Below are 18,090 nucleotides of genomic sequence, written 5' to 3'. Positions count from 1 at the left end.
TACAACTCTGTCTCCTGTCTCTGTGGGGGTCCCCCAAGGCTCTGTTCTTGGACCCCTTCTCTTCTCTATCTACACCTCCTCCCTTGGTCACTTGATAACCACCCACGGCTTCCAATACCACTTATACGCTGATGACACCCAAATCTATCCGTCTACTCCTCACCTCACTCCTTCAGTCTCCTCTCGCATTACTAACTTACTAACTGACATATCAGCATGGATGTCGCACCACTTACTTAAACTAAATCTCTCTAAAACTGAGCTATTAATATCCCCCCCGCCCATGCCCCCCTCCACGACTTTGCCATCAAAATCAACAATGCAACCATCAGTCCCTCCCCTCACGCCAGGGTACTAGGTGTAATCCTACACCCTGACTTGTCCTTTCAGCCTCAAATCCAATCGTTGTCAAAAGTTTGTAGAATTCACCTCCGTAACATCTCTAAAATTCACTCCCTTGTTATCTCTCGCCTTAACTATTGCATGACTCTCCATAGGCTATCCCCTCTTCAGTCTATCATGAATGCTGCTGCCAGACTTATCCACCTTACCAACCGCTCAGTGTCTGCCAACCCTCCCCTCCAATCCCTACACTGGCTCCCAATCACCCAGCAAATTAAATTCAAAATACTAACCATAACATACAAAGCCATTTACAACTCTGCCCCGAGCTACATCACCAATCTTGTCTCCAAATATCACCAAAATCGGCCTCTCCGCTCTTCTCAAGACCTCCTACTCTCAAGCTCTCTCGTCTCCTCCTCTCATGCTCATCTCCAGGATTTCTCCAGAGCCTCTCCCATCCTCTGGAACTCGTTACCTCCACCTGTCCGGCTATCCGATACTCTTGCTACCTTCAGGCGATCCCTGAAAACTCATCTCTTCAGGAAAGCCTATAACGTCTCTAACTAATCTTTTACCACTTCCATCAGCTCATTCCCCACAGTTACAACCTTTTGTACCACCTGCCCCACCCTATTAGATTGTAAGCTCTTCTGAGCAGGGCCCTCTTAATCCTCCTGTATCTTATTGTATTATAATTGTATTGTCTCCCTTTTATATTGTAAAGTACTGCGTAAACTGTTATACCTGTATAACTGTTATAACTGTATAATAATAATAAAATTAGTATTGCATCTTATCAGGCCTGCAAGATGTGGTGGCTGTATTCATTTTATTTTTTCTCGGGCTTTTGTACTTTATTCCACCTGGTAATCTTGCCACAAATACTTCCTGTCTAATGGTGACAATGCTCCATGGAGGAGCAATGTAGTCCTTTTATGTCAGGACTGAATGACTGCAGAATACCCCCTTCTTTTCCTCAACAGGGGAGGCGTTCAGTAGTCATTAGAGATAGCCGACATCACTGCCCTGCCTCTCCACCCCGTCTGAACACAGAATACCTTGCATTCATTAAGAAAATGCAAAGGTTCCTCTGAATTGACCCCATGCCGAGGGAGCGACAGGGCAGCTGCTCAGTACGGGGCCTGAAAGCTAGCAGTGATCACTGAAGTAGCAGTGCATACATACTTTGGTCCATGCTAGAAGTCAGCTTTAAAGCAGAGTTCCACCCAGAAATGGAACTTCTGCTGTTCGGATGCCTCCCCCCCTCCGGTGTCACATTTGGCACCTTTCAGGGGGGAGGGGGGGGACAGATACCTGTCAAATCCAGGTATTTGCTCCCACTTCCGGAGAAAATTGCTGCACATTGTGCGCCGATCTACACAATGTCCGGCATATCCAGACACAAAGGTCCCAGAAGACAGCAGGGACCAATCAGAATGCACAGCAGGACTCGCGCATGCGCAGTAGGGAACCAGGAGAGAAGCCAAAAGTCTTCACTGCTTGGTTCCCCTACCAGGAATTGCGGCGGCAGCACTCAGAAGTCGATCTGAAGATCGGCTTCCGGTGCAAACATCACAGGCTCCCTGGATAGGTAAGTGTCCATATATTAAAAGTCAGCAGCTACAGTATTTATAGCTGCTGACTTAATTTTGTTTCTGCCGGTGGAACTCTGCTTTAACATAACAAGAGAGATGAAATAAGAAGTTCATTGCTAAGGTTTACATATGCTTTAAATCAAACCTGTTTTGCCCTGCATGGGCAAAGCACTGGTTTGCTATAATCTATTTTATTGCATGTTACTTTGTAACAAACTGTGGTCACATGCAACAATTATGCAACAAACTATTGATTCTGAGCAGCTCCTGTGTTTTGTGATTAGTGCACTTAGACCTGAACCCAAAAAGTGAAGATTAGCCATCTGTTAGGGAACATCTAGATTTGGTAATAGTGCCTATTACCCTGACGTATCTACCCTTTGGGTTGAATTTCTCTTTACAAATAATGTACTTCCTGGTATGTGCATGTGCCTAGGAAATTCTATACCTACAGCCTTATAGTGCTATATTTGCATTGTAAGAGCATTGCTCAATTGTGATTGCTAGTCTCATGAAATTTGGAGTGAGAATTGGTGATGTGATTACTTTACTGCCTGCTGGAGAGAAATCTACACACTTTTTCTGCTTCTTAAATATTTCCCTAACAGTTATCAGATAACCTCTCTGATATGAGGCTACCTCTACACAGTGAGGAGCAAGGTATGGTAAGTCCGTTATGGAAAAGAGAAACTGCAGGAAGCCTACTTTTTTTTTTTTTTGGTGCAGCTTCCAGAGAAAGGGTCCACCTAATTTTTTTCTTTGTAGTTTAGGTTCCAAAGTCCCCAAAGAAAGGTGTGTAAACGAAATCACTGAAGACACACAGCTGTTCTACACAGTAGACCAGATAACATATAATTGGGATAAAACATTGAACAGGTTGCATTGAACGTAGCTGTGTGGTTTTATTTATTTTGGCTGGAAAAAAAAAGTTGAATAAATTCCCACAATTTTGGTCTAATGCCTGAAATTATTTTTGTTGAAAATATGTGAAATAAAAACAGCATTTAGAGTTAAAAGTTTTATTCATTCAACATCTCACATTACAAATATTTAAAAATTATATGCATACTGGTATAAATAGTCATTTGCAAACTATTTAATAACATTAATTTTTCACTAGCACTTCAACAAATGAACTCTTTAAAAAAGGAACTTGTGTTATATAACTTAATTAGAGTAGAACATACAAAAATATGAACTTAAAACGTGAAAATGACTTCAATAAAAAATGAATTACCTTTATTTAAAATGCTATAATAAATACTACAACCTCCCCATACACAGTAAAAACTATGTGTAAATTCAGCCAAGTGGTACAATTAACTGACATATTTAAATAACTTTTCCTTCTGATAAATGAGCAATACACTGGAAAAAGAAGATAACATTAGGGATTAGTAAAAACTAGACACCCACTTGTTAATAAGTTCACTTCCAAAAAAATATAACAAAGGAATCTGATGAAAATTATAAAAACTAATTATGCTTTCAAATTTAAAAATATAAAAAATAAAACAGTTGAATAAAATATTGTCCCAATTCTTACAATGTTATCAATCACAGTAGCTTTAAACCCGGAATACCTGGAAGGGCCAGAGTCTGGAGTCTAAGGCTCTTCCGGAACGCCAGAGGTAAAAAGAAGGTAACAAAATAACGCCAATGACCAAAACCTCTTATTCCATTTTTTTAAAAAATAATCTCAGTTTTACATTAGTAGAAAGATTGATTTCTGATTTCTTTTCTTTACAAACACCAGCAAGAAAGAGGAGTACTAGAACAGTAGAAAACATCTTTTTTTTTTAAATGCCTGCAATTAAAAACAATGAAGAATTACACTGCAAAGATCTTTCAAAAGTCAGAGATAAGTATTGCACATAACTTGAAGTTCAACTTGCCATAATTTATTATCACATTCAAGTTTTAAATCACCTTTTAAAACAGAAGGCTTAATGCTTCAAAACAATAAAAAATAAAAAATAAAAAAATAAAACTTAAAAAAGGTGGGATTATCAAGTCTTTCCAACAGCATTTCTTATTAAATGCCAGTTGTTCACTGCAAACATTTTTTAACCTGCTTTATGCAGAGGTCTGTGTATGGAGAAGTATATACTAGGCCAAAGCATTGGGCAGTGAGGGTTTTCACCACGTTCAAAATAATAAGCAATGCGTTTTTTGTTTTACAGTGCAGAAAATAGCCATATTAACACTCTGGGATGTGATGCTTGAACTGCCTTACAGCTGAAGTTAGCAGCACTGCACTCACAGCTACAAAGCCTCATTCCGAAGAATGCAAATTAGAGGAAACCAAAAAACTTGGCATGTGAAAAGACAAGGACTTAGGCTATACATCACATGCTTCTTCCCAGCCAATAGATGAGGTGCCAACTATGGGCCTGAAAGGCAAATCGATTATCTACTAGCATACATTATACTAAAGCCATGACTCCATAAAACCACTACTCCGAGGGCACAGAGTAAGTCCATGGTACTTTAAGCTCTGTAAAGTAAAGTGTTATCAAGTCATCTGTAAACACGCTTTTCACACAATAACAACAAGTGAATATTAGTAGTAACAATTTGTTTTCTTTATATTAGTCATGCATACTAACATTATACATCTGGAACCAGAAGGTATGGTTTTATTTCTTGGATTTTTTTTTTCCCCACTTAAACATTTTTTTTTCTTAAAATCGCAGACATGGCTGCATCATAAACACCTAACATTAAATTTTGTTAATATGTAAAATGGCTAAACATTCACCAAAAAGTCTGCAACTGTGTATATATATAGATATTTATATATATTTATATATATATAGATATTTTAATTTCTTAAAAAATGAGACGTATGAAGCAGAATACATTTTAATTTGTTATTTAATCTTTTTATTCTCTATGCTACACTTTTGTTTATTTTTTCCAAGGGACTAAACAACGAGATTATATTGTCACGTTCATGCGGTTTCTATTCACTTTTTTTTGCTTTTCCTAATAAAATTTGAAATGAAATATGCACCAAATGTTTGGTTTTGGGCTAGACTATTTGAAACCACGTGCTTTTTTTGTTTATTTTTTTTTTTTTGTTTTTACTTTTTTTTTTTTAATCTCTGCAGGTTCTGAAGTAGCATTACCAGTGCACCACATCCATCGCTCAAAATGTATGCAGAGCACTGAAATGTATAAAAAGCAGAATATAAGAAAATAAAAATTTATTAAAATTATTTATATTAAAAAATGAAGTTATATGAAGATCTCTCCGTAATAAAAGTACAAAAAGCTACTCTTTGCAATATGAAAAATTGAGGTATTGCATAAAGAGATATCCCGCCAGTGAAAAGTGGGCCTAAACGCTCACTGCTGGAAACATAAGATATATAAAATTAGTGCATAACAAGTGTACAATATGTGCATGACAAAAATAAGTTAGCTACAAAATTGCTGTACCGAAATTCAGCAGGTCATGTACAAAGGGAAATAAAAGAAAATATTTGCCAAGACTAGCTTCCAAACAGTGGTTTATTTATGGAGGATTAACCTTTTCTCTGCTGGAGGCAGCAGCTCCAGAATTCTGTCAACTAGCGTCTTAGGAGCCTAAAGTTTTTGGATTCTGGCAGGTCTGCAAGACACCGCCGGACTCTGCCGAGCAAACACCTGGCAGTGAAAAAGTTAAGTCTTTGCCACTGTTTACTGGTAGGAATGGCACTCTAGCACACCCCAAGCCACCTATAATCTCTTCCAATGTACAAAAAGTTTAAAATAAACTATTGATCTGGAGTTGAGAAAATCTTTTGACTAGATGTACAAGAGCACCCAGTGTGGGAATTCTATTGGACAGGGATAGATCTTATGAGTAGCTCCCTACGAAGAATTATTAAAGCTCCACTCCAGCCAAAACTTTTCTTTTAAAAGAGAAGATAAGGGAGATTTGTAAGGTTTTTTTTTATTGCTATGTTCCCATTAAGAAGATTTTCCTCCATTTCAATCTGAACATGAAATGAGCAGAAGTCTCCAAAGGGGACACAGACAGCTATAAAAGCACTGTAGAGTAGAGCGCAAGTAGACTAGTAAAAGGTTAGAATCCCTGCCATTGTTTTTATTACTACCTGTGTCCCTCTTTAGGATATTTCTTTAACTATATGTGTGGTCACTAGCGATGACACAGGAAGGGAGGAGAAATATCCAAAGTGGGGCGCAGACAACAATACAAAAACAAACAGGGGTTCCAACCCCTCTCCACTCAACCACAAACTAAAAAAACATGCTTGGAGTTGGGCTTTAGTCAGTAGTACATATTTCCATTTCAACATATGTTCACATAACTCCTCTGTTGTTGGAGTGGTGAACATCAGGACAACAAAGACAGTGATATTGTTTAGCAATGTTAATGCTGAGGGGAAAAGAGGAACAGTTTTCCTTTCTTCACAAAAGCAAAATACCTCAAAGTCCTACTCCAACTTAGCTGTCCTTCTGGAAGGTGAAACAGGGACTCAAGAGTTAAGCAGCAGCACTGAAGCAAGTCTTTGGTTTTCACAACCTATGGTGATGAAATAGCATGAAGCAGTACAATCCACTATATGAAAACCAGCTAGATCTGCACTTTTTAAAGAGCTGGTTATTTATAAGAGCCAACATCAGCTTCTCTATGCTAACAGCTAGAATAAACCCACTTGGACTAAATTGCACTGTAAACTCCCATGACGGTTTTAAGAGTTAAACATACACCACAGGTATGCCCTCTGATCTATATAATTTAGTGGAGAGCACAAGTTTCAGTTAGAGTGAACTGGCTCTGTCTTTACACACTGCAGGAAGCCATTTTGTTAGGTGGGGGCCACTTTTTAGAAGTGTGATGCCAATAATTTTACAATGAATTCAGAATAGAATATGAGCCAATGAGTGCCTTGAGCGTTACTGAATTTTGTGATTCCTAGTCAACAGGCACATTGTGTGCCGTTGAATTTTGGTTACGCCCACAAAATAGCTTACTACAGTGTGTTTAGGCAAAAAACAGACTTAAACTTGCCATACACTGAGCAAATTTTAGCCAGTTCCTAATAAACTGGCTGAAATTGGGAGCCATGGGTGGCCTTGTCAGCACCCCCTCATACGGCATCTTTTGATCTGAAAATCAAAGAAGCCATGTGGATAAATTGTTGGCTAATCAGATGCAGCCATTATTTGAGTATTGTGACAGCTGTGGGTGCTGGCTGTCAGCGGACATTCCTCTATCCACACGGTTTAGTGTGGATGGGAGAATCGATAAAAGTTCTCTTGTTCAGTCTGTGAGCTGAATGAGGGAAATCCAACAGTGTATGGCTGGTTTTAGTCAAATAATAGGCTATGAGTTATTTAGGACGTTGGAATCTAATTTTCTTTTCATAAATCTTACTTGCTGGTCCTAGTTGTTATACTAGCAATATACTTACATCTATTCCTTAGTTTGTCCATTGCTTAAGGCTTTAGAGGCTAAAAACCACAATTTTGTGGTGGGTAGCAGCAAATTAATGTGCATTACATTTACAGCTTTGCACAATCAATGGAAATAAGGGAAAGTGTATTTATACTGTTTAGAGGGTCAGCTCACCCAAAATGTACAGACTTAGGATTTCTGGAAGTCACCACTGGTGGCATCTTTGCCTATGTGCAGTAATCATTTAAAGCAGCTCTTATAAGCCATATTGCAGGGATATGCAATTAGCGGACCTCCAGCTGTTGCAAAACTACAAGTCCCATCCATGTCTCTGCCTCTGGGTGTCATGCTTGTGGCTGTCTGAGTCTTGCTTTGCCTTATGGGACTCATAGTTCTGCAACAGTTGGAGGTTTGCTAATAGCATATCCCTGCCATATTGGGTTTTTCATTTTATTTATAGTATAGAAATGTGGCTAATATTTTACTGCAGCAAAATGTGTGAGACTTTATGATAAAAAGGGGGTGAAGATCACACTGCATGAATCGGTGTGATAAGACTCATCCCAAGTACAAAATCTGGGTGGACTGGTACTATTAAATTGGTTTCATTTTTAGAACACGAAGTAAAATTTATAAAAAAAAAAAAAAATCTATTTCATATCCTATATTATCTTATAACCCAAACCTTACTTTACGGTTGTTGTTCTCTAGATACTGGCAAAAGGGTCAACTGCTCGTGCTATCTGGCCATTTAAAGGTTAAGGCATCAAAAGATTATCCAGCGGTATAAGCAGCTTAAAGTTTTCAGTACCAAAAATCTTGAAAACTAGGTACTATAAGTTTCATTGCCAAATTCTGTTCTAGATAGTTTTAACATGCAAAGAGTCGAAACTTCTATAGATTGCTGCTCACCTGTGGAAAGCAAAGCTGCAAGGGGATTATTAAAGCAAATTTGAGAAATATTGCATTGAGATTCAACTACTGTGTGCAAAGCAATCAGGAATATTTTGACAGATTGCGGTACAGAACTGGTTCCCAAATTTCCTCCTTGCTCATTATACAGATGACACTCCCCTAGATACAATTTTGCCACACTGCCTAAGACATACAGACAATGCAGGTGTGTAAAGTGACTTTATGCTGAAGGAAGCCCTTCCCCAGTCCTTTATCTGCCAAAGGGGCATAATACATCTGCAAGCTTTAACCAGGTAACTATTGTGTGCTGCCACTCTACTCTAAAAGGTACCTATGAACAAAGGCATCTGATCATTTCCATTGTAACAATTAGACCCTCGCCTGATAAGCTGTAATACCTGGCATACCTATTCATGTTTAGCGGGGGCCCAGCTAAGATTTTCCAACCTTCACAAATCAAGGTTGCCGTGCTCATCTGAGAAGTGTTACAAACATCTTTACTGCATACAGATTGTTGCATGAAATCATTCATACTGTGCAAACGATTGACTGGATGTGTGGGTACCTTAAAGGGTCAGTTTATCCAAAAATAATATTCAAGCAATGGGTGGATACTTGTGTGTTGAATCACCCAGTGGCAAGATCTGTCCTCCAATACCACACAGAGTGAGAAATCAGCACGACAGATAAACACGGCAGTAGCACTCAAAAGATATTACAATCCAGTGGGTGACTCAAGCCACCTGAAATTACCCAAAACTACTCTAGGGACAGACCCTTAAGGACAGCAAACGGAGTACTGATACAGTAATGGGCTCCTTTTACAGTCCAGAATTGTAAACCAACTCAATAAAACATCTAATGCCATCTTTGAGGTATCTTCCACATGTTTGGTGACACAATGGAGAACAGAAGCTGGCACCCGATGCAAGGTTAAGTAAGTTCCGATTATAGATATAAATTAGTCATCAAAAATAAAAATCTATACATTTGTTCTTTCTGAGACATTTCTGCCTTCTGTAACTGAACGTATTTACTTATTTGAGCTTTGGTAGGCTATATCTTTTTGGAGGGGGGGGGGGGGGGAGGTGGCGGTATGGGTTATAACTGACGTTGTATTCATTTTTTTATTTTTTTTATTTCAGTGAAAAAATAAATAAGTGCACTCCCCTCAGTAGTAACTTCACTCAACATGTACATTCTTTATGAGCTTAAATGCAAACAGTTTACTGTTAAAATATTTCAGATCCCCAAGGAGATTGAGCCAGTTCACTTAATGTCCAACAAGAACATAATATATAGCAAAAAAAAAAAAAAATCTTGTATAATATTTACGGTATCTGCCATTGCTTAAAGTGCATCACCATCTTTCTCTGGAGTTTTAACATATCTTATAATTTAAAGGAAGAGCAGTGAGTTAGTAAAGTTTGTAAATTTTAGTTATAACCTCACTCGTTTTGTAATACAGGTTGGGGGACACCCTATTGTGCCTAATGGGATTTGCCTTTTTTTTCCAGCAGCCACATTGTCATTCTCCAGAAGTGTATAGTTAGTCACAACTGACAATGGAATTTTAGCACAGAAACAACAAGCATTTCACCGTCAACTGTATGTAACTCTAGGCTTCTGCAGAAATAAAACACGGCTTCAAGAACAACATTTCCTTCACGGTATAACTGATTCATCAACAGCCTGTACTGGCATATTGAAACAAACAAATGTCACCATTTTATGTTTGTGCCTTACAATAGGATATTTGTGAAAAATGTCTAGGATGATGAAGTCACTTTAACCTTGTAAAATCACAGATAATTTGAACTTACAATGCTGTTTATATTTATGTTTACGCACGCTGTTTGTGGGTCTTTTGACAACAGGCAACAGCTAACTTTCCAATAAAAGTTAAAAAGAATAATAAAAAAAGAAAAAAAAAAAACAAAAACCCAGAATAAATAGAACATAAAAAAATCTCCCCCCCAAGTAAAAAATAAGCTGTCTCAAACAGACCAAATAGTGTTATTGTAGTTGTATGGTTACATTAATAGTATTTTTCCATTACATTTTAATAATAATTTAATTAAAATAAAAAAAATACTATGGTTTTCTTTTTTTCCTTGCTTAATATATTTAACCATTTTAAGCTCTTTTCTTTGACAAAATAAAAAAATACATTAATAATAATATTAATTAAAATTGTTGCAGTCTCCCTGCTCCCTTGGTTTTCAATGAGGACAGCATGAAACTGGCATGCATCAGAGTGATATTGTTAGGAACAACAAAGGCGTTTCAATACAGTTCTCAATGACACAAGACTCTACAAAATACCTATGGTGTAGGTCATTCTTTCGTTATACTATTGTTAAAATACAGACTACAACAAGAGGACATGCTTTCCTAATGATGGAAGGAGGGAGGGAGATTAAGAGAACAGAAGAGTGCACTTATTTGGATCCTTGGGAAGGAAGTTAAGTATATGGGTCACTCAATTCCAACGGAATGAAATATGCCTTGGGCGATCACCTCCCTCTTTCACCAGCGGCTTGTGGAACTCCCGCCCTGCACGGGAGTGGATAGCAGCCCAGCAATATTCACAGTAATACTGCAGACAGGTAACATTAGCACAGAAGAATGGAGCAAACTTGCCACTGCAACGAGCTCCTTGACACTCATCACACAACTGGTCATCCAAGACATATGGCTTCACTTCCACCTGTCAGCATAGAAGAGATCAGAAAAAAAGAAACATGAGAATGGGAAAAAAAACAAAAAAAACAAAAATCAACGTTAATAATATAGGACAGTTTGTCATAAAAAAAGGAACAAATTCCATCTTGAGTTGGTCCTGGAAAGATGAATAAGTGGCTGACATCTTCCACCCCTCAACGGCCTGCAGCATAGAGGTATCTGAATCCAAGAACATGTCCACCTCTATTGATTAGTACAAGGAAGTCTCAAATGTTATTTTATTTTACATCCATGGCATGGAAAAGCAGTATCAAGAGCAGTAGTGAGAATCTCTAACATATATATATTTCAGAGGGTGCTTCAACCCATCAACTACAATTCATAACTGACTTATTGGTTTTGGACAGACTGAGCATTTAAAAGAGAAATGTTTACAATTTGGCTTATGCACAAATGCAAGTATTTAACGTAACGTCACATACATTAAAAAACCCTGCAAAAGTAAAATAGTAATAATACATACCTGGAGCTTTACTTACAGAGCTACACTCACAGGCAGAATATTCAGGATGCAATACTCCCGAGCGTGATGGATACCTGTGTCCTCTGATATGTTCTATGATTTCTCCCACTGGTCTCTACATTTCTACTGTGTTTCTGTGCCATAGCAATGGCTTAGTAGCCAGCTAGTGTTATTACAGGGATCTGGGCACTAAAGCTGGAACATTAGGCTTCAGAGATCACCTGAATTTTGAAAGTTGCTGTCCAGCCAACTGATTTCCTGTTGCGCACATTCAGACAACAGAAGGGCAGTCTGAGAGGTAGAGCTATTGAGAAGGCTAAGCCAATTAAATATCATATGATATTTGAACCTATAAATGCCTCAGCAATGGCAGCTTCTATATTTCTGTCATTTTTAAAGTAATTTGTATTGTATTTGGAGCAGTTAAGCAATCCAATCTCGGGTGGAAATCAGCAATGCAGGACTTCAGCCGACCAAGCAAGGATAGAAGACTGCTGTAGCCCATTCAATATCATATGTTCTTTTGAAAGGGAACGTTTCAAAAATGGTTATGTCCATGTCCATCATTAGGCCAAATTGTACAAACAGATGCAGAATCCCAACCCACTAAGCACAACTGCCACTCAGGTAACACTGAACCTATAAGAACAGATATATGGGTACTCCTACTGCTGACATTGCGCAAATTATGCTGCATGTTCAGTATAATGGCCAAATAGGAGATGTGCTGCAACAAAAGGAATACTTAGAAGTCTTCCCTACATATAGGACAAAATTTCATGAGGAACATTTAAGTTGCTGACAGGTATAGGCAAAAAGATAGTTGGATTTTGAGGGGGGGGTTACCCATAGATGATATACAGCATATGGAAGATGCAGCCACTGCACAATCATGTTTATGTCCTGCACAGTCAACTACTGCACAGTCTCTCTCGCCCTGCCAAATGGCTTTTATTTAGTTCAGAACTGCTTCTTTCATCATACAAATCAGTAACTACCTCACATAAGAGTCTGTACATACAGGTTTTAGGGTGATCATTGGAAATATTAAATTATTGCAGATATCTGCATGTGCTGATTAACACTCTCATCACTCTTTATTTACTCCCTAAACAGCCTGATAGTCTTCTGATCTTCACAACCAATGCTTGAAAGGGCAACCTTAGACATTTGCCTTTCCTATATTTTACTTTTTCCCATTTCTGTCTGCACAGATAGGAGAGGGTATGAAGGACATGAGGTGGATAGCTTCTAATAACCATGCTTTGCCCAATCACAGCCTTTCTGTACAGATATCATGTAGATATCAAAGTAAGTCTAATCCCTTCCTAAGTTTCCTTATGACATCCAGCTTTGCCCTTCACTGCACTTAAAACTTGTATGCTTAACATAGTTACATAGTTACATAGTAGAAGTGAATACTCGTTAAGTCTAGATGCAGATGATTAAGTTATAATACTTACCTTTTTCCCCCCAAAGCTTTCACACTCTAATGTCATCAAGCACATAATCAGTGAAGAAGCTGGGGGCCTGCCCACAACCTGGAGCTATGGAGAGAAGAGAGTGCTGGCTGCTGGGGATTGAGGAATAAGCTACTACAGCCTATTCCTCTACCTTCAGACTTAATGAGCAGTTAACCCGTACAATGCGAGGTCATCCGCTGCAAAGGTATTTTTTAATTTATTTAATTTATTTTTTAATAAAAGTCCCGGGGCTCAGTTTTAAATATTTTAGTTGAAGAACTAAAAAACAAATTAATTAGAATAAGGCTATCCCCAGGCTTCAGCACCTGGCTTCATGAAGTAGCCCAGGGAGCATCAAAATCCTTTTTAGATTTGCAACAGAACTGAGAAAAAAAAAATGAGTATATTGGGAGCCCACAAGCTGTAACTGCAGACACGAGGAAATAAAGAAAACAGCTGATGCACAGTGGTGCATCGAGGCCACAAGAGATCAGTTGTTTCTAGTACAGCCTCCGCCTTTTCTCCTTCTCTGAAGGAAAAACAAAACCTAAGCAATACAGCCCTAAAACCTATGTGAAGAAATCCCAACATTCTCTACATTTATATCTGTACAAGAAATATAAACTGCAGCTCACCCGCTTATCGATCTCTCCGTGCTGCAACTGAACAAAGCGGGCACTGATAGCAGCTATATAACTCTGTTGATTGGAAAAGGCAACACGCCCTGCTCCTTTTGGGTATTTCAGCTCAGGGTCTGTGTCTATGCCAGCATAGCATACTCCTCCATATAGGCGATCCATTATCATTGCCAACTCCACTGTAACAAAAAGCAATAAACATAAGATAAATTATAGTGGACGTAAACCTTAAAGTGGAACTAAAAGCACAACTTTTTAATTTTTATTTTGAATAGAGTAAGGGTGGGTTATAAGACCTGTATTTGTATGCCATGTGTCCCAATGTGGAGATTTCTCTTCACTCCCTGTCCTATAGCCAAAACAGGAGGGGAGAGGAAATCTCTTCAAAATGAGGGAATCCCTAGTTGTCACCAGGTTTACTGGACTTGTGTCCCCATTGGAAGACTTCTCCTATATTCCTGTTCCGGGGAAAACCCAAAATGTGTGATTTTCTTCTACTTTCACTTTCTGTGATATGGTAAACAGGGCAAATAAACAGCATGAATCCCCCTAATGGGGAAACAAAGAGCTTGAAATGTGTTCTAATCCCTGTCCACTAAAAGTTTTTTCTTTAGTTATACTTTAGAAGCATAAGTTCACCTTTGGGAACAGGTTACATGTTCTACTCCTATTTACACTTCACACCTATGCAGGTTGTGTTTTTTTCCACACACATTTTTGATGCCCTCATGGTTGGTGTGTTTTGGGTTTTGGGAAAGGTCTTGAAGGAGAAACAAGCAAAAACACTTAAAAAATGCAGTGCTTGCGTTTTTGATTCGTTTCCACTGCATTTCCACTGAAATCTATGGAACCAAACAGAACCTGATGCAGGATGAAAAGTTCCTGACCCTTTCCAAAATATGCACCGGTGGAAAATGCACAGATGTGAAGGAGGCCCATTAGAAACCATATAAAATGGACTGTAGTGCGTTTCTGCAAAACAGAAAATACACAGGTGTGAACGAGGCCTCACAGAGTTTTGTGAATGAATGAACTACGAGCACTTGTAGTTTTTAATGAACTACCAGGGCACTGGTGAGTGCTTTAGTATTTCATGGATTCTCCCTGTCATTCAGTAACTGCCTGCCCATAAGAAGTATGGGAAGACACCTACACGAACAGTCTGCAGGAGCCTGAGATTGCACCCATGATCGCTGATGCAATGCTTTACAGGCTCCTTGCTAAAGCATTGTGTATTAAACAATTTCTCAAGCCAGAGTCAAAACATAACCTTCCTTTCCTTCTGCCTGTTCTAAACTGTTTTAATCTGATTTTTTAAAAACTGTCTTAGGGAGCTACTTCAACAACCCCTTAGCCAAGATATAGCCAATATCAGAACATTTAGGTATTGCTAGTGTACTCAGAGAAGTAAAACTTCTTTCGCTATAGATTTCCTATGGATCACAGGAGTGAAGCTAGCTCTGCATTCCTGTGATCTGTTTTCAGCTGACATCTCTCAGCTGGTCCAGGCTTGGGAAAGATCCCAACTTTACAGCCAGAATCCACCCAGATGCCTGGAACAGCAGCTGGCTCAGCATCTCAGCAGGATGCTTGGACACCAAGTCAGCCGCTCCTGCCCCTTCGAAAGCCCAGTGCTCCAGTGAGCACTAGAGAGGCAGAGCTGAAGACCGAGTCAGTGGTCTTTGATCACTCAGTTCTCAGTGTTAGAGGTGGCAAAGACAGCAGCTGGGATCAGAGCTGCAGCCATCTAGGGGAGTAGGGTTGTTTATTTTTTTTTTTAAAAGCCACTCTTCTCTTTTACCTGTCTTTATTTGCTTAATACAGTGTCTGTTGAAAGCACATCAAGCAGTGGTAAAAATACTAACATAACAGCCCAAATGGTCAATAAGCAGTTTAGTGCACCATTCCACGCACCAGCTTCAACTGGAAAGAGGTTGCAGGGTGGTGTAAATTTGTGGTCTTGTCTCAACTAAAAACAGTGCCACCTGTATGAATTTATCCATACATTTAGTACACTAGATCTAAACCCAATCACTAAAAACTCATATGCCCTGTACACACGATCGGACATTGATCGGACATTCCGACAACAAAATCCATGGATTTTTTCCGACAGATGTTGGCTCATACTTGTCTTGCATACACACGGTGGCACAAAGTTGTCGGAAAATCCGATGGTTCTTAACGCGGTGACGTAAAACACGTATGTTGGGACTATAATCGGGGCAGTAGCCAATAGCTTTCGTCTCTTAATTTATTCTGAGCATGCGTGGCACTTTGTGCGTCGGATTTGTGTATACACGATCGGAATTTAACCGATCTGATTTTGTTGTCGGAAAATTTTATAGCCTGCTCTCAAACTTTGTGTGTCGGAAATTCCGACGGAAAAAGTCCGATGGAGCCCACACGCTATCGGAATTTCCAACAACACAATCCGATAGCACTTTTTTCCGTCGGAAAATCAGACCATGTGTACAGGGCATTAAAAGCTTTAACATGTTGATCTAATTTCAAAAGCTGTTTTCAAACTTTTTTAAATCTGCATCTTTCAAATAATAATACCTATATATTCCGCTATTAAAGTCCTCAATAGGCCCTTCTTGTTAGAGTGTGACAATGCTTTGTGCTCGTTTAACAGCTATGTGTTTAGTGTAGTAACCTTGCCACATGCACCCCTGCTGAAGACATCAAGCGGCCTTGCCAACATACACTGCACTGGCGTTGTCCACTGTTGTCAATGGAAATGATGCATAGTCCATGTCAGAGCCAATGCATACACACATGAAATGGCTGAAAGGACGAACAGCAGCACTGTGATGCAACAAAAGAAAGTATTGTATGAAGAAAAAAAATCCCCAAATTCCAATACTAGGTTTACCTGGTGGCTTAGGTTTGCAACTTCTTTGCACGGTTTGTGCTGATCAAAGCACAACAGGTGCAGACCTTCTGATTATCTCCCATGCAGAAGAAACAAGTGGTGCCCACTGCCCAACTGATCGTTTTTAAACAGCAACAATTCTTATTACATGCCTCTAACAAAGTTACATTGATCTGTGAAATTAACTGGATCAATTTCCTCCCTGAATTAATCATGGAGCTTTAGAAAGAAAATACCCTACTTAAATATTTAAGTGGAGTTCAGTGCATGGCTACATAGGTTTAATCCTTTGCAGTGTCAGTCACCATGTAGAGATCAGTTACTCTATTGCACATACAACCTTGACTCTGCAAAAGGGTAGACCAAGTAAAGCATGCATCAACTAAACTATGCATGAATAGGTCAGATCTTTCCATCTTCTCAGTGAGCGTCAACATCTGTTCTATCATCTGTCTGGGGAAACCTGTCACTCTAAAGACTAGAGCTGAAGGACAATCAAATGATACTTGAATACAATCAGATAAGGACAATATGTTATAAAATAGGCTTCACACATTAAAAACAAACACTTGTACACAAGGTCTTAAATAAAAAAATAAAACATACCAGCTCGAAGAGGCCTGGGGACACCGCCAACAAAAATAGTCTTCCTTGGGTCAAGAGGTTGGGAGCCATCCATCACAAAGTCACTGTCACTGAGATTCCAGGGCCGGATTTGAACCTATTGAATAGCATGGTAAAAATTCCATAAGCTCAACAAAGGAAACAATCTGTTTTAGGATGTGGTGCAGGATTAAAGTATCCACACTTGTGCAGAGACCTGCGTTTTTCTGCATCGGAAAACCATAGTTCTCAGCAAGGCCACAAAGAAAACCATTGTTTTTTTATGTGCCCTGTTCACACTTGAATCTAGCCTTCGGGTGAGCTGTGGTGTGGAAGTATGCAATATCTGCATTTTCCATCTCGTAGCACAACTCACCCACAGTTCCATTTCTCGCTGCTTGGAATGAATGAAATGTCACATTTCAATAAAGTAAAAAAAAAAAAAAGTAAACCATGCTCTAGGCCAGGGGTAGGCAACCTGGGGCCCTCCAGCTGTACATTTCCCATGAGGCATTGCAAGGCTGGCAGTTACAATTACTACCAGAGGCATGATGGAACTTGTAGTTCTGCAACAGCTGGAGGGCCCCAAGTTGCCTACCCCTGCGTCTAGGCTTTAAAAGCACATGGCCCCGCTGGCCACAACCAAGACTTCCTGCAATGTGGTGTTTTACCACACAGGAAATGTGAACCAGCCCCAATACAAAGCCTGGTCCACTGACCAGGAATAGCTAGAACTTAAGGTAAGAACCAGGGCTTTAAAAATTAAGATGTAATGCTGTGTTGTGTTTAGGTTATAGAATTGCAAATAGACTTTTGCTGGAAACAGGCACTTTATAAAGCTGCATTTGTAGCTTTTCAAAGTAAGAGTACAAAGAGTGATCAGCGAGGTAATCCTGAGAAAACTTCACCTTTCTGGAAAACATGACTTCCTAGATACTGCTCTTATTCTTATTAAATAAGCTCAGATGCATACTGCGCTGTAGTGCTTTAGGTCTCATTCACACTGGACATTTTTACAGTTGCTCCTAGGGGAGT

At 39.1% G+C, this 18,090-nt stretch overlaps 1 protein-coding gene across 3 annotated transcripts in view; it reads right to left on the bottom strand.

Moving 5' to 3' along the window:
• Positions 1-2,943: 2,943 nt before the first annotated feature.
• Positions 2,944-18,090, bottom strand: part of CPEB4 (cytoplasmic polyadenylation element binding protein 4) — a 153,659-nt gene continuing 138,512 nt past the window's right edge. For all 3 annotated transcript variants that reach the window (XM_073620603.1, XM_073620602.1, XM_073620604.1), the window contains 3 exons: positions 17,059-17,173; positions 13,572-13,753; positions 2,944-10,975 (listed from right to left, as the gene is read on the bottom strand). In XM_073620603.1, coding sequence (XP_073476704.1) covers positions 10,748-10,975; positions 13,572-13,753; positions 17,059-17,173 — 525 coding nt within the window. In that variant the 3' untranslated portion in view covers positions 2,944-10,747. The remainder of the gene's footprint in view (positions 10,976-13,571; positions 13,754-17,058; positions 17,174-18,090) is intronic.

This window comes from Aquarana catesbeiana, linkage group LG03, assembly GCF_042186555.1.
Source record: "Aquarana catesbeiana isolate 2022-GZ linkage group LG03, ASM4218655v1, whole genome shotgun sequence".
Lineage (NCBI taxonomy): Eukaryota > Metazoa > Chordata > Amphibia > Anura > Ranidae > Aquarana > Aquarana catesbeiana.
This window is presented reverse-complemented; position numbering and strand designations above follow the sequence as displayed.